At 35.1% G+C, this 24,491-nt stretch overlaps 1 protein-coding gene across 1 annotated transcript; it reads left to right on the top strand.

Annotated features, from left to right (window-relative positions):
• Nucleotides 1-215: 215 nt before the first annotated feature.
• Nucleotides 216-23,850, top strand: LOC120332885 (uncharacterized). The gene is made up of 12 exons (XM_039400215.2): nucleotides 216-623; nucleotides 999-1,090; nucleotides 6,772-6,886; nucleotides 11,869-11,938; nucleotides 12,296-12,358; nucleotides 14,766-14,873; nucleotides 15,380-15,488; nucleotides 18,924-19,043; nucleotides 19,123-19,235; nucleotides 19,389-19,588; nucleotides 19,679-20,086; nucleotides 20,173-23,850. Exons 1-12 carry the CDS (start codon nucleotides 598-600, stop codon nucleotides 22,340-22,342), a joined length of 3,594 nt encoding a protein of 1,197 aa, XP_039256149.2. The 5' UTR covers nucleotides 216-597; the 3' UTR covers nucleotides 22,343-23,850.
• Nucleotides 23,851-24,491: the final 641 nt, after the last annotated feature.

Raw genomic sequence — 24,491 nt, 5'->3', positions numbered from 1 at the left:
TATTTTGGGCCTAACGCAGCAGTAATTTACTGAGGAAAGTGCATAGTTACATGTTTAATGTGGCACAAAAGGATGCGTTTATTAACTTACTTTTGATGAATTTAATTTCATGGATATGGCTTGCCACAACTCATGTATTGAGCGTTGTAAACAGAAAAAAAAATAAGATTTGAAAATTATACCGTTATTATAATATGCATAGGTGTAACCTGATTTATATTTATCCCGCAGATATTTTTCCTGAATCGGTACATTGTTATTCTAATAAGCTACGTTACAGTGGCTTGATAAGATAAGACAATTAAAATCGACGGAAAAATCAAGCAGAGATTTCCAACAGCGAACGACAACGCTGTTTGAGTTAACACCTTCGATTTTAAGAAAAAAGCGATAAGATTCGAATATCGCCTCCCGTGACATGCATTTACGATAACGACTTGTATATTGGAAATTGGAATACTGATACTGTTCAACAGCCAGAACGCACAACAGCTGAATAGTAAGCTTACGCAAAATTGTGGACACTTGTTGAATATTTTTGGGATATTATTGATTCTGATTCAACACCTGTAAAAAAGTGGATACGCGAAAATCTCAATGAAGCCATATTTTTGGATTTCGTTGTAAGTACTATTTATTTATCGTAAAACGTACATAATTTTTCTTGTAACATTTTGAATAAGTTAGTTCCATCAAATCGTTTTTGACATTTATTAATGCTGATGATGACCAACTTGAAAGCTCAAATCCGCTATTAAAAATGTAAGGTTCCACGCAATTAACTTAAATTATAGGCCTTCCCCGTACTGAGTGAATGGTTATTGTGATAATTTGACCGAATGGTACCAGGCACAGCTTCTGCCCGGCTCTCTGTAATTAAGCCTCAGAAAATAACAGGGTATGCCTCTCGCCGTTCGAGTAGTTCAAAATGTAATGGATTCTGGTTGCTTTAATGACAATTGTACATTTGTATAATTTTTTATCTTTTTTATTTTCAGGCGGATCGCAACTTTGGTGATATTATTCAATCATGTAGGGTCGAGTTCTTTCCCGGAGAACGTTGCACCAATATCGGTTACAAAGTTGAACGGTAAGACATGTTGTTTAAATTTTATCTACAGCAATAATAATACGATACAATGTCAAGTTTAATTCCAAAGAAACACAGGACTAATATCTGTGTGAAAAGCGTTTCGAAAAGTTAATCTTCTGAAATCCTTTCGCGCTTTCCACGTCGAATTTTAATTCCCGGCAATAAATCGAATATTGCGTTGGTTGTAAAACCCGAATACAATGCAGCAAAACAGGTCGCTTTATATTGCATCTTGTTACTTTGTAAACACCGCTGCGACCTCATTTTCTCCGTTTTATTTGCTGTGCCCCCTGCTGTACTACGATACGGATTTGTATACTCTAGCTCTCCCAAGAGGCTCGAACCCAGCCAAGCGTGTCATGTTGTTGTGCTGACGTCAGCGAGTTTAATATTTTCGAATTATGGAATAGGAATAGATGCCCACACTACATGACTAATTTCATACCATATTTTGACATAGTAGTTTCGTATTAATTTTAACCTGTTAGACACGGGCCATTGTATTGTTGCTTAAAATAGTTTAAATTATGAAGAAATGTTAATTGCAAACTAAAACTATTTATACAATTTGAATAATAGTTATTTCATCAATATTTGTTCGAATCTATCAGCTATTATATTGGAAATATTGTTCTATAATAATCTCATGCCGTTGATTGGTAGTATAGCATTAAAACCCCCAGGGCGACATAGAACTCATCCGCAATAAAACTTGATTTTGTGGGAGAAATAATCGTCTTGTGGGCAATTGTACTGGGAAACTACACTAATTATACCAAAGATCGGCTCAAAATATATTCAGCATTTTATAATCCTGATATAATAAGGGATTTCGGGCGGAATTAGTTTTAATATGACCAGATTATGAATCGTTATTTTTTGTACGATCAAATTATATTCTTGTGAATATGAAGCTTATATTTTCACCTTGTTCCACCAGAGACAAAACATGATATATTTTCAAACAAATTGTATGTTTTTTGTACAAAAGTTACACTTTTTGTAGCTATTGTAAGTTGGTACTTAGGAAGTAGCTTTGAAATTATTTTTGGTATGGTTTTCTTGGCTGGGATGGATTTGTGTACAGTAGTAAAAATTGGTTAATAATTTATTTAGCAAAATATTAGATCACAATTCAAAATGATATCACTTTTATCGCCCGAGGTTATAAAAATTCGCTGTTTTGTTATACGTTGGAACAGATAATTAGAGAGTACTTCCCGCTACCGAGGACAGGATTGCCGTAAATGACACCTTTAAACGTCATGATTCTGACAACTATATCCTTGAATTGAAAAGAATGATGTTATCGGTAAAATGGAAGTTAAAACTAATTGCTTGTTACATATTATATGCATAGATAAAGAAGTATTTTCAAAAACTAAAATCAGGGATAACCCAAAGAAGATGATTCAGCATGTTACGTGCAAGTTGCGTCAGCAGAATCGTGTAATTCTGCGCGCTTGTTTTAAATAACTAAGTTTGCTTGCCAGGCAACCGTCAAGTACGCACGCAGTAGCCGTAATTGTAAATATAGGATAATAAAGGATTTGTTGACCCGAAAAATCAAAATTGAATTGAAAACGGGCGTATGAATAGGCGTGGTCGTCTAAAGATCACGCGATGCCCGGCCAACACGTCACCTCTATGCCCACAAACGTTTGCACAGCGTTGGAGTAACGGTTACACTCCTTTGCAAATACTAGTTTTATGATTTGATGAAAATAATGCTATAATAGTTTAGTTGGCCAATGTTCGAATAGTGTATAAATTCTTGATTTATCAACGGCCTAACGCAAAAGAAAAAGTAAACGTCTTTTCGACTTTGGCGTATGAGCATCTCGTCACGTACAACGTTTAAACTAAAACACAAGTGGTTTGTTTGTGATTGAGATTACACGTCTAAGTCCTAGGTCATTTATTCTTTGTCAGAAATTAAACTTACGGACGGTTTTGAGTGGATTACAAACAAAGTCGAGTAGTTTGGAACATCACCAGCGATAAAAAAGTTGCTAACGATTCTAGACATCGATGCTTGTGGCTACTATTGGGAATAAACACTCGAGCAGTTTACTGATTAGTCTGCAACCAAGATTGCAATCGCTTATTTAAATTTTTCATGTTTCCTCACAATGATCACAAATTAAAATAATGTTATCTGTCATATATCGTAAAAATTAGATATCTAGTTGAAGTAATTAAATCGAGATGGTCGTTTGTTTGGTTAGCTTTTCTTATGATTGTAATATCCATTCTTTTCGCCTCAGGGTTTATTATGTTCCGGTGTTTTGTGAGAGCAAAACTATCACCAGAAATACGCATTAATGCTAATCGATCAAAAGCTACAAAACAAAACTTTCGTCATCGTCATCAATCGTAAAAATGCGCGTCATTAGGACGACGAAGATGTTTCAACTTGTCCACGTTTTTATTATCGTACTCATAAATCACGTTCAAGATGTAAAAAGCTGTTCGCCATAGTGACTTACAATATTGCATTACGAATTAGTTGAAAATTTTGATTTTACACCCTTCGGTGGTTCAGATAGTATTTAAACTAAGAATTATATTTATAAAACATTAGCCCTTTTTCTGTTACAAAAAAGATATTCTTGACAATCACCCTAATTTCAGGCCGGTATAAACAAGCCAACAGTTGTGCCTATCAGCTATAAAATAACAGCTTTACATTTGTATTTTTAGCTCCCAATTCGGCTGAGGTTCGGAGTTCGTACCACATCGATTAGAGTTGGTCGCGTACCTAATTGGTACTTTTGTCGTTAACCCCAACTCTTAAACTTAGCATAGAGTTTGAGTTGAGCATCACTATTGAAATTGTATTTTTTCTTGTGTACAACGGGTTCATTTTTTAAGTGGGACACTCGACTTGAGAGTTGTGATTCAGACGCGGATACAAATGCTCTCGAAAACAGCCAAATAAACCATTGTTCTGAATTTGAAATTTTCCACAACACCCTCACATTAACCAGATCTATGCTATAAACAGAACTAGGGGGAAACAGAATATAAGTTGATCTTTTTCTGTCGAATAAGTTCAAGTTGTCGTATGGAAATAACAAAATAGATTTGGGCGTGTACTTGACGGGAACACCCCTGCAAAATCCATTCTAAATTTACGCATCTTCAATTTTTTATCCGAACCAATTTGAATCTAAAATTATAGCCCATTATTTAAAACCCAGTCAATTGCATCGCATTGTCGAACATGACTCTGGAATAAACCACTCTGTTAACGTAAAGCTAATTCGATCCATGTTTGATCAAGTCTGTTATATGACAATCGGACTCAGCCCAGGTTTCTTGGTTTCCGCCTTTAGTAAACAGTATAGACTTAACTATCACTATCGCCTTATGGGTCGGGGTTATTATTCCGGTTCGCTGCAAAAGTTTATTTACATTTACTGAAGCGTGCAACCTTAACCACATAAGCCTGCTCTGAGCTGAGATTGCCATGCTAAACTCTTTACTTAAATAAAATAAATTGTGTTTATTTTTGTGATAATAAAGTCAAATACAGGTTGAAAAGTTAAGCAACCATTCAAAGTGAAACTATAACGTGTTACATATGTAAAAGTACCAAACTAGTGCGAGATGATTCAATAGCTAAATCTTTAAAATTAAACCTACTAAGGAAACAGTTAACTACACACAAACTACACCAAGCTATTTATTGGATATACAGTGACAATTTTCCCTCAAATACATATGTAAGCAAACGTTGTGTTCCCGGACGCTGGAAATGAGTCCTGATACACCTGTTTTCCCGTCCACACGCTCTGTTGATTTTGGAAAATGGGTCAGTAGTCAATATAAAACCGTCCATTATTTAGACAGTTGTGAAAATTGTGTCGCTAAAGTTATACACCAAATTAGTCATCTATGTATCGGTAATAAATATAATTCAGTGTGACAATAAACGGCAAAATACGCTTTTTTTCAGATTGTCAGTTCCCATGCGAAAAGTTTTTAGACTCGATAAAGAGTTCTCACCAATTTCCCCAAATGTCAGTTATCTTGGTCTCGTAGTTTATTATTAGTTTATTTACGTTTGTCTGAATTTTTCCCTCAGGCGTGTAAAATACATTATTTTGAGCAAGAACCAAACTACTTTTGACGTCACGGTGTCTTGATTGACGGTCGCTGTCAACGCCTCGCTGCAGTCGATCTAGATAGGGTCGATCTTTCAACTTTTTCACGACCTCAATTTTTTTTCTTATATAAATCTCCGTTCGCCCATGGGCCATATATAAATTGTTTTATTTTTATAATTGATTTTTCGCCCATGTTTGGAAGACGCCTTTGCTTGAAAAGGTCGTTTTCGTTTCCGCGGCGACATGCTGGGCTAATCTCCGGCTCGGCCGCTGACTCAGAAATCCGTAGACAAAATTGTCGTCTACAAGTAGTTTTACTATCAACACTTACTACGTATCCCAGTGTTCACAATTTGTCGTTATTTAAAACCTACCTACTCAAATCGTTAAACTTTTGTGGTTAACTCAAAACGTAAAATTGTTTTAAATGGACCATACCGTTCTCTATAAATAAATTAGCAATTTCCTTTAGATTAGTTATCATAACAATCACGTAGTTAGGTTTTTAATGAGGCGTTATAAGGTTAAAAATATATATTTTAATCAAATTTGAATATATAAATGTTTTTAAGACAAACCCATTAACCATTCAGCCTATACAGCGCATGGCTCGAGGTCTTTTTCCCCTTTTTTTGTTCATCAATTCATCAATTGGTTTATGTGATGATCAAGTAAGATTCAAAATAGATTCGGCAGTGTACTTGACTTCTGTGACGTTATTCTGAATTCAGGGCGCCGTGCACTCCTGACTTTGCCACCGTGTACGCTTTTGAATACCATGATAGAAAATGAAATTAATTCGGTTCATTTGGCTTTAAATTATGGATAATGTTTATGATATGTTTAGTCGCACCAAGATTGGCTGATGAAAAAAATGGTAAATTAATATAATTTATCAGTGAATTCCTATAGATTGATCAATCAAAAAATTAGGTATTGAAATATTTTCTGTCATTTTGACTCGCAAATCGACGGCTTATCCATTTAATGACTCAATTTCAGAATATTTTCACACTTTCAGAAGTTGATTTTTTTTGTATAAAATATTGGTTATCGAGTCGGTTTTTGTTATTTTCGATTGAAGAGCGTTTAGTATAACTAATTTTCTGACTGTTCGGTGAGGTAATTTTTCATTTCTCATGCGGGCTGAGGCCAAAGCTGTCGCCTAGCACCTGCCGAGTGCATAATATGCTGTGTGTTTAGGTTAAACACGTACAGCCGGCGAAGGCCACCACAGGTAGACACTAATCAGTAAAGTTCAATTTTAAATTAAGCAACTGTGTTTTCTACAATACAGTCTGATAAGGAAATTTACACAAGTTAACTGCTGAGTTGACAATAATCCGTGACATGGACCCGATCATTCGTAAAAACACATGACTGTGATAAAACTATATCAACAGACTGTTTATACCAGATTTCATGGTTATAATCACAGGTTATGCTTGGTTGTGTGTGTGTTATTATGTTCTATAATTGTTTGTGTATAAGGGTCACAACGTTCGTATTGTTGGTGTAAACATGGTAGATTAATCATCCTAATAACTACCCATCATTATTTTCCAGATGTTCCGAGTTCGGTTTTTACCGGAGGCGATTTATCTTCAGATGGACTCCAGTACGTTCAAGATATCAAAATGATGAAAATTGCCGGGAAAACCGTTATCGCGATTTCAGCAAGGTGGGTGTTTTTTGACTAAGAGAGCTAAAATATAGTATATATTTGAATTTATATTGTACAAAACGTACCTAAATCATCGTTTTTCGACTCTTTTCAAGTCTTTTTATAGAGGAGTGGTGTGGTTTTGATTTGTCACGCGATGAGCCAGGATCCGATGACGGGGTGAAAGTGCGATCGAGTATTTTCTATTGTGTGGTTCTCAGTATTACGTAATTACAACTCGTATAAAAGCCACATTTGGGACTGAACTCTCATTTTTAGCAAGTGTGGGCCATTGTTGAAAGTGTATTCTATTTTAAAATATTCCTTGGTTCATACACGCCCAAATAAAAAAGTTTGATAAATTGCACTCTTACACCTGTTACTGCAAATACACACAATTGAATAAATATAAAGTAATAGGAGCGTCTAGAACAAGTCAAATTTGCGTAGGCAAGGTGTAATCTGTCCTAATAAGGCCCGGTACTATTTCTTCAAAACAGGTTTTCGGCCAGGCTAAATTACACGTCTTCGCTACGGTAGCTTTTGTTATCGATACACTGATAGCTTTCCATAAGATTGAATTTCCCTGACTCAAAATGGGGCTTGACCTCTATTTTTGTCCAGCATGTCGGAGTCAAGTACCCAATTGTTCGCTGCAAAACAGCTTGTAGTGCAAACAAACTCAAAGTGGCGCGTGCCCACTCGAATTCGAAGCCTGTTTTAATGAAAAACATAGAAAAGTACATTTTTGTGACATTTTTGGTGAAAACTGAAACGCATTTTTGGCTAAAAAATCACAAATCCGTCATTGGAACCCAAGAAGCACTTGTTTAGAGTATTCGATGAATTTCGATGAGAAAAATTTGGGAGTATACGCTTCATATCTTACGAAGAACTCCGCTGCACTGAATCACCATATTGCCATTTACACCATTCTTTAGCACAAAATGTACGTTAATAATATTCATTTATACGCCACATTGGCAATTTTAATTCAGCTTGTCAACGGAGTTTATTTCGTCCAGGTGTACTCACAATAATTTGCCAATACTATACAATTTACCAGTTAGTATTATAATTAGGTGCATCAATCGCCACCTTTATTGTGGTTGACCACAACGGCATAAAACACGAGGGAAACAGTGGGCGACAGTAGGGTGTGCCGGTAGGCTTCAAACACATGGTCTTTCGTCGTACAATTGTTGTTATTTTTCGCGGGAGTCTCGAGTGCCATTGATTCAAAATTTATGAAAAGACGGATTAGTAGATTATACCTCGCGTCTCTATTCAAACCTTCCAGTATTGTGTTCTTCTGTCGATTATCGTCGTGAAAACAAGACCTTTGACTATGTTATATGAAACGAAGAGCTTGTATTATCCCTCGCTACAAACACATATAACACTGGCGTAAACTTTCCCCTCCGGTGAATTGAAACAGGGAACTCGATATCATCTGCAAAAGGACGTTTTTGTGAAGGAACAGGCCTTCTTCCGGCCTGTTGTACCCTTTGTAAATTTACACGCGAAAGTAATCGTCCATACTACGGTACTCAATTTGAAACAGACTACTTTCGCTACCGGCACAAAAGGTGTCGTGCAAATGCGTCCAACATCAAAAATCAATCAAAATAGACAAAATTTTAAAATTTTCCAAGCATAGGAAATAATCTTATTTAAGATATTTAAATTTAGATAACGTCAGCTTTGGCATATTGCTTCCTTTTACGGTAACAAGTTTACTTAACCTGATTGGATTATTGGCGTGGAGTTCAGAAATAAGCTGACTTTTTCAAAAACAAATTAACGTTTCCTCACATAAATTTAGAAGTTTAACACCGTTTCTGTCTGAGCGGCTTATTATACCTTATAAGGCAAATCGGGAAATTAAAAACTAGCTGTCACCGCCATGGATATATTTACCCGTATAAGATTTTATATATGTCGATAGTCTACATTTGGAGCCTCTATCATACGTGATGTAACGGTACTTTGTTTTTGTCTTCGTCACTGGGAGGAAATGGAAATTGATACGGGTAGTAGTGTTTTTCAATTGTATCACGACTAACGTTTCCCCTTTTTGAGCTAAATTTAGTGTTTTTGTTCATGTTAAAGACACACAAAAGCCGACGATAGCTCAAATTTCCCAGAATGACAATAAAACGGAACCGTCCATATTCCCAACCAGACTTCATTATGTTTTACGTGCAACGGTCTTTGTTTACTCGCCTAACAACACACACCTGGCTTGAATCGTATTTTCTGTATGTTTTAAACTTTCCATTTTTATTATCAAAATGTAAAATCCCACTTGTATTACGATGAGAACATATTCATTCATTCAGAAGATGACATGGCCACGTGGTTTATTGGTCTGAAAAGCATATAGTTTGACAGAGAGAAAAGGCATTATGACGCACACAATGTTTCCCGTTTCTGACGCCTACTTTTCTTTCGAAAGTTTCGTTTTGCGGTTTTGTGGGGATTTAAATCACGCCTCGCAGTGAAGCGAGAAAAAATATACGTGGGGTTATGGGGTCTTTAGAAAATAATTCTGGGGTGATTTCAACGAAGTCGGAGAATTCGCAAAAAAAAATCCCGGTATGGCATTATATTAACACTCTGTTGACATCACCATACAATCGAACCGATGACTCCAATTTGTGACGTCATTCGTTTACGACATACCTACAATAGCTAACAAAAGCAAATATTGACGACCCAGTTTTCGTGCGACTCTTTACGTGGGAACAATTAAAGCAGCTTTGTGATTGCTTTTTCTATTCATGATCATCCTCCCTTATTCTAATTAATATTTACCACTTAGCAGAACCAGGGTTATATTTAGACTTGGGTTTCCATTTGCACTCAAATTCACCATCTGGGGATATTCTACAATGATCTAAGTAGGCTACTCTCGTTATAATACAACCAAATAGTAACCAACAAGTCACCTCCATACCAGATACTGTAATACATGTGTAACATGTTATGTCAATATTTATTTATTTTAAATTAGTAAAGAAAATATGTATTAGGGTTAGTCGAGGGCTACGCTTTCTGCCTTTAAAAAACAACGTCCCAATCTAGTATACCACATGATGATAAGCTGAGAGGGTCGTCACCATTATTCTCTGTTGTAGTTTGATAAAAACTATCATTTTCCACGCCTGAGATGCGCTACAATAGAAACTCCGTGTTTAGTAGGTTCCAAATTCTCTTTAAAGCATAATTAGGCCTCAATACATTGGGGGCGTGATACTGTGTTATTGGAGATAAATGGCCCAGAAAATGAACCCTATATATATAATTGGAGTTTTGCACGCAAATTTGAGCCTATGAACGGTGACGGAGATTTAGGATAATAAGGGATTCGCCAACGTAAATAACGCTTTGTAAGTGTGTATAATTATATGCGAATAGGCCAGTTAAATTTTGCTTATATTTTTTATATTTCATGAAAACAGTGAAAATAATGGTGGAATGAGATACGCTTAGTGATAAATTTCAAAAGCTTTCAGCTTTTTCATTCATTATTATCATTTTTATTAAAACTCCTATGGAGTATTGTTGAAACAGATTTTCCCGTCATTTCTTATCGAGCAAAATCACCAAATTAGAATAAAAACACTTCATGTTAACAATACAGTACATTGAACCTCTTCTCCGCTTTATCAGCCCTATTTCAAGTGCTGATTTTTCATAAAACGGCACTTCAGGACGCGCAAATTCAATATTAAATCACAATATCCCACGTCAATGGCGATATGAACACTCAAAACAGGCCAACAGTGCTGCGTCAATAAACACAATAAATTTTGGAGTCACTTGTGAGAAAAGCGCGCCAAAATGAATTTTCCAATAAATGATGCTTGTTTTATTCGATCAATCATGAAATATGGATCATTTTTGCTCAAAATCGAGCTTTATCTTTGGGTTAAACGTGGTAACAGCATTTTTTTAATCAATTCGAGTTTTGTCTGGAGTAACTCTCAATCTACACTTGACAGATCTTGTAGGCTCTCACTGACAGAGTAGAAGTGTTCCTTCTGACTCATTCTAGTTTTTCAAGTTATAATTTTATTTCGTCAGTTTATAATAACCAGAAAAGTAGGTGAATCACCACCGGTATACTTTGTTTACGGCCCACTTCGTGCTATATACGAAACGTCGTAATTGTGGTAACAAACTCTATGTCTATATAGGTTAATATAATTTTTTGAGTCATTCCTGTTTAATATAAATTTTCACTGGAAATAGAGTATTTTGTTTCAGTAATTGCATATTGCCGAAAAAATGGGTTAAAGGGGTAATGTTCCCTCTAATAAAATAAGTATTTGGTAAAAATAAATTCTAAAAAATTATTTTAGATTGTAGGGAACACTGGAATATTGCGCGTAGGTTGAATCTTGAATTGAAACAAGCCATTATGTTTGCTTAAAAATCACTGGAACGACATTTACAGACTCTTTGAAATAATAACGTTGTCATAAAAACAATAAGTTATGAGTCGACGTATCTGGGTCAGCAACAAAGGCACCGAAGTTAACGCAGCCGGCGTATGTCAGCGGCGTATCGTTTGTGATAATATTTCACGCCGAAGTGTTTTACTGTCCAGTTAATTGTTTTTAGCGCTCGAACGATGAATTACGACCATCCGATCGGATGGCAAATTAAAGTAAGCTGGTGAACTGAAATTATATGTTTATGGACAGTAAATAAAGTCATATATTTTATTTAGCAAACGTGTGTAATTAACTATCGAAGGTGGTTGATTGAATCAGACAAATGCACAATTTGATCGATATTAAGAATTTGACAGTTTCTACAAATTTACTTGCTGATAGAGTAACTCAGATTAGATGGATACCCGAATTTGAAGTGAAGCTATAAACAAAGATATAAAGTGCCATTTGTCGATATATTTTGCTTATTATTCAAAATTTGTATTCCCAATCTCTTGTTGTTTTCAAATATTTACACCGATTAATTTTTATTTTCAGAGAAAAATTATTTATCGTTCGAACTGACGACTTTTCTCCTACATCAGATAAAAAAGTTTTACCTGCAAATGTAAGTTAAACTTTTGAACATTGTTTGTTTTGTAAAAATACTCTTCAAAATTACGAATTAAAAAATATATATATAATAATTATTCTTTTAGTTATTTATTACCAGGTTTGTTTCATAAACGTGCTTAAAAATCAGCTTGTTTCTATTAATTTTTTTTTGCGTTGATAGAAGGTTAAATAAATCTTTGTCTCATAATATTTCAAACAAGGTTTTGCAATAATATCACACTAAGAGAAAATAATCAAGATTTTTGTTTTTCATCCATGAATACTCTGAACATAAATGTTTTCAATTTAACACTTGGAATCGGCCAATTTTAATGTTTTCGTGTTTCCAAATTAGATTTATTATATTTAGATTTTCACATGGAAATCTGATAAGGGAGCAAAAGGACTTTGTCAAATGAAAGGCCAAAGCGAGGTAAACATTCTAATTTTATAAGCAAACATCTAATTTTTCGTTTTCTTTACTTTTTCGTTTTGTAATCAAATTTTCGACTCCGCAATCTCGTAATTAGGACGCTGTAATTGTAAGCATTTATTCATCTGATTGTCAACTATTTTATGCAAAACGACAATTTGTAGCAATGTTCTATACAATGAGGCATTGTTTTAGTGTTTTTTGCCAAAATAATTTGGTTCCTTTTTCATCCATTTATTTTTATTCGTGGAATTGGAGTTACGGGTATAAGAGAAAAATTACGCTATTTTTTAAAACACACCTTTCTCATTGAAAGATCTGTGCAATTACTATAAATTTGGTATTATATACACTAATTTTCGAATAATTCATTTGGAAACATAACGGGTTTGGTAAAAAAATCATTTTTGCAAATAAAACCAGCAAACTATTAATTACAATTAAATGGACTAATTAACCTGTCGCCAAGATTACTAAAAACACCCGCAATAATTACCAAAATTCAAGTTGCAATTTTTATCCCAGGCCTACGTTGCACCAAACCTAATTTAGATTAGTAGGTACATAGGAAATTTAATTTGGTCGTGGGCGCCAACAATCCGGATATTCAAGTTTGTAATTAGCGGTGACGATGGTTACTTGCTTGTTATCTACTAATTAAACTGTTTTCTGCGCTCGGAGCCTCGTTTGTTTAAACTGCTGTTTGGCGTCTACGTGAACCAGAAAAATATATTCTGCGGTCATTGAAAATCTAAAATAACTTTTAGGCGTCAAAGTACGACAAAAATAAAGGAAGTTTTAAAATAACTTTGTTTTGGAAATGTATAGGTTGAAATTACAATTTTACAAAGCCAACTGACAAACCCCCGAATCATTGTCACATTGCCCGCTGATTCGGTCATGCCATCCGCCACACTTATAAGTTAAAAATCTCGCACCAGCCGTTCGCATCAAATTTCAAATAAGTTAGCAACCAACAACAGCTCGATGGTCCCAAGAGTATTGCGGCACTTGCGAGTTGTTTCCACTTATAGACGCTTCTTTTTAATATTTTAATTTATTAGAAATTTGTTATTGAGACCATCGACGCATATTGTTTTGACCGAAGGATATGAACAGCCGTTTGTTTCGTCCCGTCGAGTTCAAACTGGACTGTCAGTTGTCGGTACTAATCATTCAAAAATTTGCTATCGGTATTGTACTAAAAATATAGTATTGCTTTGAGCATGACTTCGTTAAAAACTGTTTTATTATGTGTTATATAAATTGGATTTCTTCTAATTTACGGGCACAAAACTCTACAAGCGTCAATGTCAATACAGCGCAGCGGAAGCGGTCAATTTGATATGTTTAGGCTACGATTATTTTGACTCCAATTGTGTTCAATTCGACTGGCCTAAACTGGCGGTGGATAAGTTGCTCAAGTGAACCTCAGACTCCATAATTAATCATGTTTGCTGTTTTTACGCCTACGAACAAATTCATTTAAAAAGTACAGTCGAGCGTGAAATCCGCGAATTCAAAAACGCAATCCCAAGACCAAACAGAAATCTTTTCGCCATAAGTGATTTTGTTTGATAACAGAAAAATGTGTATTTAAACCCCAGTTTTCTAAGATGAGTTACTGACCAAGTTTAAGATGTAGATAAATTTGAAGAGCTTTTGAAGCCTTTTGGTTTTAATACAAGTTGCAGACGGCGAAAGATAAAATCTCATTTCCAAGGACTTGAATAGACTCGTCAATCATCGTCTGTCGCACGCTTGTTGACTAATGGTTCCATTTGAGCCTACAAGTTCTTAGGCGACTAGAAATATAGTGCGACTGCGCTGCTCTTTGTCTCTAGGCGACACACACTTCAAAACTACTTCTTTATACGCCCTGTCTGTTTTTATTTTTCCTATTTGAACTTGAAGTTGTTCGAAAGTGGTTACGACGCCAGTTACAATGGTAAGGCACCGTGCTGTGTCAGTTTGTATTACTATGCCGCTCATAATGCCATTCTCATAATGTTCCAAATTTGATTATTTTGAGCACGGATTGGTCATATTTGTTATTTCACGGTTTCTTCAAAAGCCTGTATATAGTGTTTTGCACTGAAATTATTGATGACAAAAATTTTTTTTTTCGTTGGTGAAATATTTTGCCTCTTTTAAAATTTGTATTTGAATAAATGCTCTTATACCTTATTTTTTAACTGAGCGAACGTTACGGATAATGGAAACTTTCAGCATGAAATAAAAAAAATAAAATAGAATAAAACGACATGTTGTTTGCTTCGCGTTCAATTTTAATCGGATAAGCGTTTTCTCATAGGAATTCACATTTCTGAATTTAGATCAGTTCTGTTTGCTTTTGATTTTTTATAAGTAATCTCGTTTCATTATTTTTTAATTTATTTTATATTAGGAAAATTGTGATAATTATATTCGAGTCTTGCAACCGATGGACGAAAACGGCAACAAATTGTTAGTGTGTGCTACGAATTCATTTGATCCACTTTGCAAGTATATCACGGTAAGAATCTTTAAATTTATATTTGATCGAGCATAACCCATACATAATATCAAAAATAATACTTCACAACTGCGATTCATGGCCGATCATAGATTATATTTCTAGAATAAATTTGATCTTGGATTTAGATAAGACCATTTGTTCACATGCGGTGTTTCTTGCGATTTCAATTTTCAGAATTACTCCCCAAAAAAATTCAACTATCCTCCCTTGCGTATCATTAATATTTCCATTCACACGTCACAATATTTGAATTTTATTTGAAAACAACTGTTTCTATATTGCGATAATAATCCGAATTTTAAATTATTATGGCACGTCTATATAACAATTTTCTCAAATCACAACACTGAAAATGCCATAATCAAATGCTTTTACTCATCGTCCAAGCATTAGTCACTTCTTATCGGTAATTTGACAAATTTATACTATGCAATTGCAGTACATTTCACACGTATTTATCATAGTACTCCGTATTTACAATACAAAATATTTTCATATTTTAGGCAACGTCAAAACACGGTGAAATTGAACTGATTGCAGACGAAGAATCGTTTTCTGGAACAGAAAAATGCGCATTTGGTCCGCACCAGACAGGAGTCAGTTTGTATTCCGGTAAGTGGTCATAATTGTAGCGCAAACGCTTTATCTTTATGGCCATTTCAAATATATTCTGTATTTGAATATATTCAATGTAATGTCAAAGGGAAAATTGCGTTCGAGCTTTTTAGTTTCACCTGTCAAAAGATATCCTGAACTAAACAAGAAAAATAGACGACTCATCCGTCAAGATGATGCTCGTCGGCAAATAAGTAGACAGACTTAGAATTACGTTTTAAAAGCGGAAATCTTAAGCACTTAATGTAATTTTATCGTGAGGCTTTTTTTTCTTTTTTTATGTCAATATCGTAAAATTGAAATGAGTCAGATGTGAAAAAATAAATGGTTTTTTAAATCGCAAAATACACAATTCAAGCCATTTTAACCCAAATACACTTTTTATTTTATTATTTGTAGTTTACTAAAAGTAGGGTTATCCTATTGTACAGTAAAAGGTTATTCGAGATTCAGAGTATATACATATTCATTTCATTTGCAAACGTGTTTCATGCATGTCCATGCTTGATATTACTCAATTTTGCTGACATGGTAATAGATAAACCAATAAATGTGATTTTAAAGGTTTCATAACATGACATGAAAAACCTAATCTCATCTTATTATCCGCTCTCACGGGACGTCATGTTTCGTGTTTAATAATATGTCATATTCCATGTTAAACAAGGATTTACTTTTGGATTTGTCAAATTTGTTTTGCTATAGCTAAAAGCAGAGTACATTTCCAATTTAAATTCGTCAAATTTTAGTTTCCTTGTGTATCAATTGTCGTATGGTTTTAACTCATGAAATTTTTTGCAATCGCGAAATTCAGAAGTTTGGCAAGGGCGGTGATATTAAATTTTTATTTGCTGCAAAGCAAAAAGTTATTTCAGTCGTAAAAGTGAAATTAAAATGCAAATGAAACGCCTTAAAATCACCTAAAATATAAAATAAAACGACTTTCAGTTCCCCAATGTCAAAGTCTAAAAGTCATCTTATCTGCCAACCGTCCAAAACCGGATTAAACCGCCCTGTTACAAACATAAGTTGAACTGTTTACCTTCACTGTAAATACTGTTAGTAGACACGTAAAATATTATACCCAATTTAGGCTATTTAATGGCTGTTTCGATATATTTACGATGCCATACTTGTTACATTTAATAAGGCAGAGTTACCATGGCTTTTTTACTTTATACAAACGAAGCTGGCTTAATAATTTACAATTTTCCTGTCTGAGCTCAGTTAGCGTCGTTGACGACCATTTACGATTTATCAGGGCTACCGACCTATCATTTGCTATCTGTTTTGTGTTTTTATATCAAGACTGAATAAATACAAGTTTCAAGTGTTTTCGAGTAGTCAATTCGAAGCTGTTAGGAAAATAAATTGAATTTAATGTCATTTCCCCGTAATTTGTTTTTGTTACTATAGTCTTCTCTGTATTTTTCTAAGCATGGATAGGATGGACGGATCGTTTATATTTTATGAGCACTCAGAAGGGCATACTTGAATTTAAGTTCATCATTTTAATTTTGCCACAAAAGCTATATTGAAAACTTCAAAATTCGTTTAAATTGTCTGCAATTTTCATATATTAAGGTTTTAATCAATTTGTTATTTTTCAATTTTTATCGTTCATATCTTTGTTTACCAGCCAAACATCTGGTTTGAACCAAGCACTTATCTGTAATTTCAACGAAAACGTTAATATACTGCTCATACATGAATCTAAGATAAATTTAATACCAATCCTATAGATATAGTTTCACCTTAACAAATTTCATTATCAGCAATACACCTTCATTGGCAAAAGGCAAGATTCTTCATTGGCAAAAGGCAAGATTGTTTAACAACGTTTATATTTGGTCCATGTACGTTCCAAACTAAATTTATAAGTTAGTTTTCAAGACCATTTATTTTATTGAAATCTCAAGACGAAAAGTATTATTAAAGATGGTTAAATATATACTCAGCTGTAAACTAAAAAGGCAGGAGAAACGATACACGGGTTTAATTTAAGGTTTAATTTTCACCGATAAAAAATTGTTGTTAATTTCCTTGTATTCAAAAATGAAGCAGCAATTTTGGTTCTTGGTTACTATGATTAAGTATTTTTAATCAAAAATGTAATCAAAACTTTTTTTGTTAAACTTTCAAATTTTGAAAATATATTAATGTGATTGCTTCATTGTTATGTAAGATTTTTTTTTAATATTTCACAATTATCAAATTATAATATGAATAATAGTTTAATTACATAATATATCATAAAACAATTTAATCAGATATTAATAATTTTAATCTCGCAAGGAGACTTGAAAGCGATAAATTATAAAACGATGTTTTAATGACATTTACGTGGAAGCAATTTTTCGAAATCGAAGCATTTTTCACTGGCCATAAATAAATACGTCGGGCATTACTGCATCATACGTGGTGGCAATGCTTTCGTTTTTTTATTTCCTGATAAACTAGAATTCCAAGTACTAATGCTGTTTGCGCACAGCACTGCACATTTACATTTATCGCGCCTTATTCTGAATACTTGAATACATTTACACTACTTACGTATATATTGAATTAAATAGTTATCTCTTGTTTTCCGGCGACAAACGTAACGGAAATCCTTTTCAAATCTACGTCATATGCGTACGTCAAAACGGGCGACGTACTTTTCTATACACTGTGTGAATGAAACATGCACACGTTTCATGAATACGTACCGGTAGTGTTACCATTTCCTTTAGAATTTCTTGCTATTTCCGAATCTACTATGTGTTGTACCTTGTTCAACGGATGCTCATCATCTTCCTAAATGAACACCAAAAGTGATGTCATAATCTAAAAAGTGACGTCATAATATCATATGAAAATTCGGTGAGGGGAACCATCACGATGCCCCTAAACGATTATTTTCCGGAGATAAATTTTCACATAAATATTATTCATATGCAATATCTTTACCAGTCCCTTATTTTAATCTATTTTAGCATTGATTCATCGGGAAACTGTGGTGAATTATTCTTTTAATTCCCTAAGTCACAGTGGGTGGGCGAATGATAAATTTGACAATCGTTTATTTCCGCGGGAGATCGTAAACACACCAAGAAAATTATATCTTTAAAAAAATGATATTCAAATTTATTATTTAAGTGGTATATTTATATATAATATAATATATAATGCTAGCAAATGATTTAAGTGACCAGAATTGAATATAGAGGAGTCGTACGTATAATCCATTTTATGGAAATTTTTCATGATGTGAAATTATAAGTACCGGTACCAACTTTTTAAAATATTGTTTTTTGATGGAAAAACTTTTCAACCTCAAATGACATTGGAAAAGCTTGGCGGTTGAAGTTTTTATTTACTTTTGATTGAAATTGGTTAGTTTTTATTCGAAGATGCTCTGCCGCTGTTAAAACAAATATATTTTAATTTCAGGAGAATCTCTGTATTCAGCGACAGTCTCAGAATTTAGCGGTCGTTCTTACGCTATCAGCCGTAGCCTGGGAAACAGCAAACAACTCAGAACACCAAAGTTCGATTCGAAATTTTTGAATGGTAAGTTTAGATATATGGAGCTGTTTAGTATCGTATTCCTGGATTTGGTGTATAATTGAGGTTTTCTTTTTTTTTTCAGAACCCTACTTTGTCAAAATGGTCGACGACGGACCTCGAGTCCTGATTTTTATGAACGAAATGGTACCTTCGCAGGTCAATGGTGATATCCGCATGATGGCGTACGTTGCTCAGGTATAATTTAAGCAAAAAAATAAAATAAAAAATAGATGTTTCAACTGAATGATTAATTTGACTTTTTTCATCGTAGGTATGCAAGAGCAAAAAAATAAAATAAAAAATAGATATGTTTTAGCTGAATGATTAATTTGACTTTTTTCATCGTAGGTATGCAAGAACGATGTCGGTGGCCAACACGTTTTAGTGAGACAGTGGACAAAGTTTGAAAAGACTCGGTTGAATTGCTCTGTGAATGGCTTCTATTTTGACCAATTGCGAGACGTTTCAGAACCAGTGGATGTACATGTGGGGGCGGGGCCAAAAACGGAAACTATTAAAATGATTTACGCAACTTTCACAACTCCAGAGTAAGTATTGTTACAAATTATACGAAATTCGTTTTTCGAGATTTTTGTTAAATCTCGGTTAATAACAATGAATCTTCATCTTTATTTTAGTCACTCTGTTCCGGGGTCAGCCGTCTGCGCTTTTTCGTTGAACGCCATACACGATGCCCTTTTGGGTCGATTTAAAGATGACAAGGGGACCGGTGACATTAAATCGACCGCTCCCACGGGGGCTCGACACCCTGGAAATTGCCCCAGTGAATCGTACTCCGAATCGGAGTTACTTTTTCTCAAATCTCACCCACTCTTAGAAGACCAAGCAAGAGGATCTCTACTAACCACTCATGTGGGAGAAAGCTGGTCATCTGTTGCCGTGGACTCCTCAGCTGGGCCACATAAAAACTGGACCGTGTATTTTGTTGGCACATCGAACGGCGATCTATTACGGTACTTGGCACCAACTAGCGGCATCAAAACTGCAACATTACTTAGAAGGCAGTCTGTTTATGACGTCAATAGGTACGTAAGCAATGTTTTCTCAAAAGTAAAATTATTTTGTAAATTATTGTGAAACTCACTTTTTAACAAAATCACATTAATTACAGGTGCTCTGGTAACTTGACACGTAGCAGCAAAATTGATGAAACCACCAAATCAGTGTTCCATATCACTCTTGACCCGAGTCGAAATCAGATTTTTATGACGTACAAGCATTGCGTCATCACTGTAGCTATGAGGTCATGCGACGTTCATCGATGCAAAGATTCGTGTCTTGGGTCAGCAGACCCATATTGTGGATGGAACGGCACAAAATGCGTCGAATACACGTCACCATCCGTCAACGTGGAACAATACGTCCACTCAAACGCAATCAATCGTGTGGATGATATCGCCAGCCTTTGTCCACAAACTGATTTACCATCTAACGATAAAGACGGAATTAAAAACGGCGATTCTGATTCTGTTACAACGACAGAAAAAGAAAACGAAGCCCCAAGAAAGAACAACAACAAAAATAATGGAGATGAAGCCAATGCCACTAACGGTACATTTATTGTGTCACAAAACGGTGATGATGGTGTTTATTCCCAACACAAAGGTACAATTAATGAGGATTCTGGTTTTTATATACAATGGGAAATTGTTTTGGCGATCGCGCTTGCATGCGCACTTCTCTTTTTCAGTATTGGATTCTGTTGTAGCAAGTTTTGCTGTACCACCCCTGTTACAGTACTTGATACAGAAAAACAACAAGAAACGATTGACGCTTCCAAAGGTTCGATTGCAGTGAAGGACACGTTATGTAAAAAAGCGCATTCTTTACTTGCAAGCATTTCTCCGAAACGAAAAAGAAAACAGCCTGGCCATATACCACCACGAAATATCAGTCAATCAACTTTAGCAGATCCTCAAAACGAACCTCTTGTCGATAGCAATAAATACGACGAATGTGTCAAACAACCACGAAATAGCTTCTGTAACGACTCTGTCGTCAGCTCAAAATATATTCCAAACGGTCGCCCTGGATCTAGGATGACTAGCGTAAGCAGTACTAGCCAGGTAACTACCACAGAATCCCTAGCAAGCTACGGATCAAAACGACGAAACTCGGCACAACCAGGATCGTCTGTGTCTAGCATGAACACAAGAGGGCGCCATTCCTACGCAACCGCACCTCGACTCGGTCATTCATCAAGTAACCGATCTTCGGATCCGTCAGAATATTCAAACGCTTCTACTCTTCGAGCTGATAAAGTTGGTGCCAGCAGATTATCATCGCGTCATTCTACGCCAGTACCCCAAGTCACGACACCAACATTCAAAGACTTGCAACAGTTCGATTTTGATTTGGAAAATACAACCCATGTTTTAAACGATGTCGAACGAGTTATTCTCATGGAACAACAAAGAAGATCGCAAGAAATGGAAGCCGTGCCAGAAGAATTTGACGAAAGAGCTAGACACGATTCAAGCGACAGTGGAAAAGGTTCAAGTCCTCGAAATTCGATGCAAAACGACGACGAACGCGCTAACAAAGTCCCTACTTTGCCTCGACCGGAAAATCTTCAACTCGGCCAGAGAGGGCGCAAAAGATTGAACTCAGAACCAACTTCACCGACTGTACCACAACCACCACTTCCACCGCCTTCAAGTCATAAACCAGTGTCGAGATCAAACTCAAAACGCTCACAACATTCTATTTCGGTACCTAATCAGCACGACAGAAAGCGAAGCGAGTCTTTCTCTTTTCAGTCACAGCCTTCAACGCCTGTTGGAAACAACTCACCGCCGAGGCTGGTACAAGCAGTGATGCCTATGCATCAACAAGGATACCAGCAATCACCACCTAATATATACGCTACTCTTCCGACCAATCCAAGAGCGGCTAACGGCAAACGATTACAAATGGAACCATTTAACAGACAACAATCGTACGACACCTATTCGCCACAGAATAGATATCCAACATACGATCAAAGAGATAATTCGAATCACCCAGCAATGCATTTACCAGATAAATATTCGAGTCTTCCTTTACGTTCACAGGCTCACAGGTCGAACAAAAAACCTTACGTAAATGGTTACATGACGCAAATGTCTCAACCAGGACAAAATAATCGTCATAGTAGTCATAGCAACGGTGCGCCTCCACAGTTTCACAAACAAATGTCAAGTCCAGCTAATTTTGATCAGAGGTTAAGGTACGTGCCTCCTCCGACGGTTCCTGCGATAAAAGGATACCATTCACCGCTACCAGAGCAAAACGCAGTATGAGCGCTTACAAGCTTCTAAAAAGCACCAGTGCCGAGTAGTGGAGGCTCACAGAGCTGAAAGTTGGGAGTGTAAAGTTACTTCAATGCAATTGAAAATGTAATTCACTTTGCTAAAAGCAATCCATGAATCAAATTTGCGTCGAATGTTTTGAAAATGGGAACACTGAATATGGCCGGATAGGAATGGAAATTAGACATTCAAATAACACCCTTTTTCGTATAGTAGCGAGTTTTGTGAGGAAATTTATCTTAACATATTTGTGAACGTGAAATTTTTGACGAAGTATAGTTCCTATGCGCTGTCGAATATACTATGATTCTGTCGGAATATTCTCTGCAAACACATTCTAAATATTTAATAATCACAATTGTTAAGTATTTTATATTCATCGTTCCTTTGTAATCACAGGCGACACTGCTTTGCATTATATTTAAATATACAACTGTTCAATTTCGCGAAACATCTGCTTTCATATTTTCTTATATAATATTTTTTTTAAATATTTTTCTTTTTTTATCCATTTTCTTTTTTATTTAACTTTATGTCCTGTTTAGTAAAACCCGTATGGGGCATGTTTGAACTCTTCTTTTTTTCCGTAGTTTATGCATGTCTCATGTATGATCAAAGCAGAGAGTGTAGGCCATTTTGTAGCTGATGGAATTAGTATTAATATTGTAGAACAAACGATCACTAACCCAATCAAAATGTTGATATGAAATTGCATTATTTTAAAAAATAACAACAAATTCGCAAAAGGTGATTTGTATACTATTTTCAAAAACAAAATAGAATTTTTATCACAAATAGTCCACTAAATAATTAGTACGACTGCTGTTGATGGCAGGTCCTCATCAGCAAGATAATTTTTCTCCTCTAGTTAGTTTATGGTCTACACCCCAGATTCTATCAACAACAAAAAAATTTTGTTTCCAAATAATAACTTCATCTCAATTCAAAATGAACACAACCTATTTGGGTATTACGGTCCAACTAAATTATATCAGTTTACCACAAAATAATAATTGCACTCATTGCCCTTACCTTTGTTATAGGAAGGTTTCAATCTCGTCCGGTTTCTAATTTTTTTGCTGCTGCTCATATTTATCTGTGCCTTACAAGAATTTTTCGACCGTTCATCCTGTGTAGCTCACCAAGTAGGTCTCGGAGATAAAATGTAGAACAAGTAATATTTTTTTACTGTTATTTTATTTTGCTTCCTCGTTTTGTGTTTTGTTAGCTTCTGCTTATAGTGTGCATCGTTTCAGAATAAAATATTTTTGTTAGGAAAATATGGCCTCGACATCAGAATATCCCTTCTATAGCTTTTGTTTAAATGTGTTTATTTTGTTCGTGTTTTCCAGTATGTATGTTCATGGTATTTCCATGCTACATATATGGTTAAATTTGTTAGTTTGACATCAATGTTATATGTAGAAATATGCTTTAAATTTTGCACTGTGGCGCTATTGCTATTTTGTTTATATGAAATAAAATTCTACATAAAATGATATGGGCTTTGTCTGAATCTTAGTTAGGATAATGTTTCGGGCATTCAGAAATTTTAGACATAAATGAGAGGCACTCATTCAATTCAACTACCCTAAAGGTAGCGAATCAGATGTTTATAATGTTAAAATGTTGTCTGCGACTAGTTTTGTAGTAATTATAACGAAATAAAATCAACATTTAATCTACTTTAAACATATTGAGAAGAGTATAATATGATAGCTTCCTCAGACAAAAAGAAGAAAATCGAAAAACGCGATATAGTAATCTGACTGGATATGATTTACAATATCGTATATTGATCGTCTAGAATGCTGCATTCGCTCAGATTCAATCGCATTTTTAAACGGAGTAAATGAAGTTTTGCGGTTCCACCCCACGTAAACACAAAAGAATATAATATACAATATTCGCCTAATAATAGTGACTAGCAGACATAATAAATCCACCTCTCCTAAACCCAATCAATACACAGACGTTTGTTTTGATTGAAAACGTACAAAGCGAAACAAGTCGTTTTCAGATCAAATGACTGAAGAGAAGAAATAGTTCACCAATATGCATCGTAGCGTGTAGCGAACTTATTCAAGTTTGTGTGCGTAGACGAACTACCCATATGAGATTTAGTTTTCCAGAAATACGA

The sequence above is a fragment of the Styela clava genome, chromosome 13, assembly GCF_964204865.1.
Source record: "Styela clava chromosome 13, kaStyClav1.hap1.2, whole genome shotgun sequence".
NCBI classification, from domain to species: domain Eukaryota; kingdom Metazoa; phylum Chordata; class Ascidiacea; order Stolidobranchia; family Styelidae; genus Styela; species Styela clava.
The sequence above is the reverse complement of the archived record's forward strand: the minus strand, read 5'-3'. Positions and strand labels throughout refer to the sequence as shown.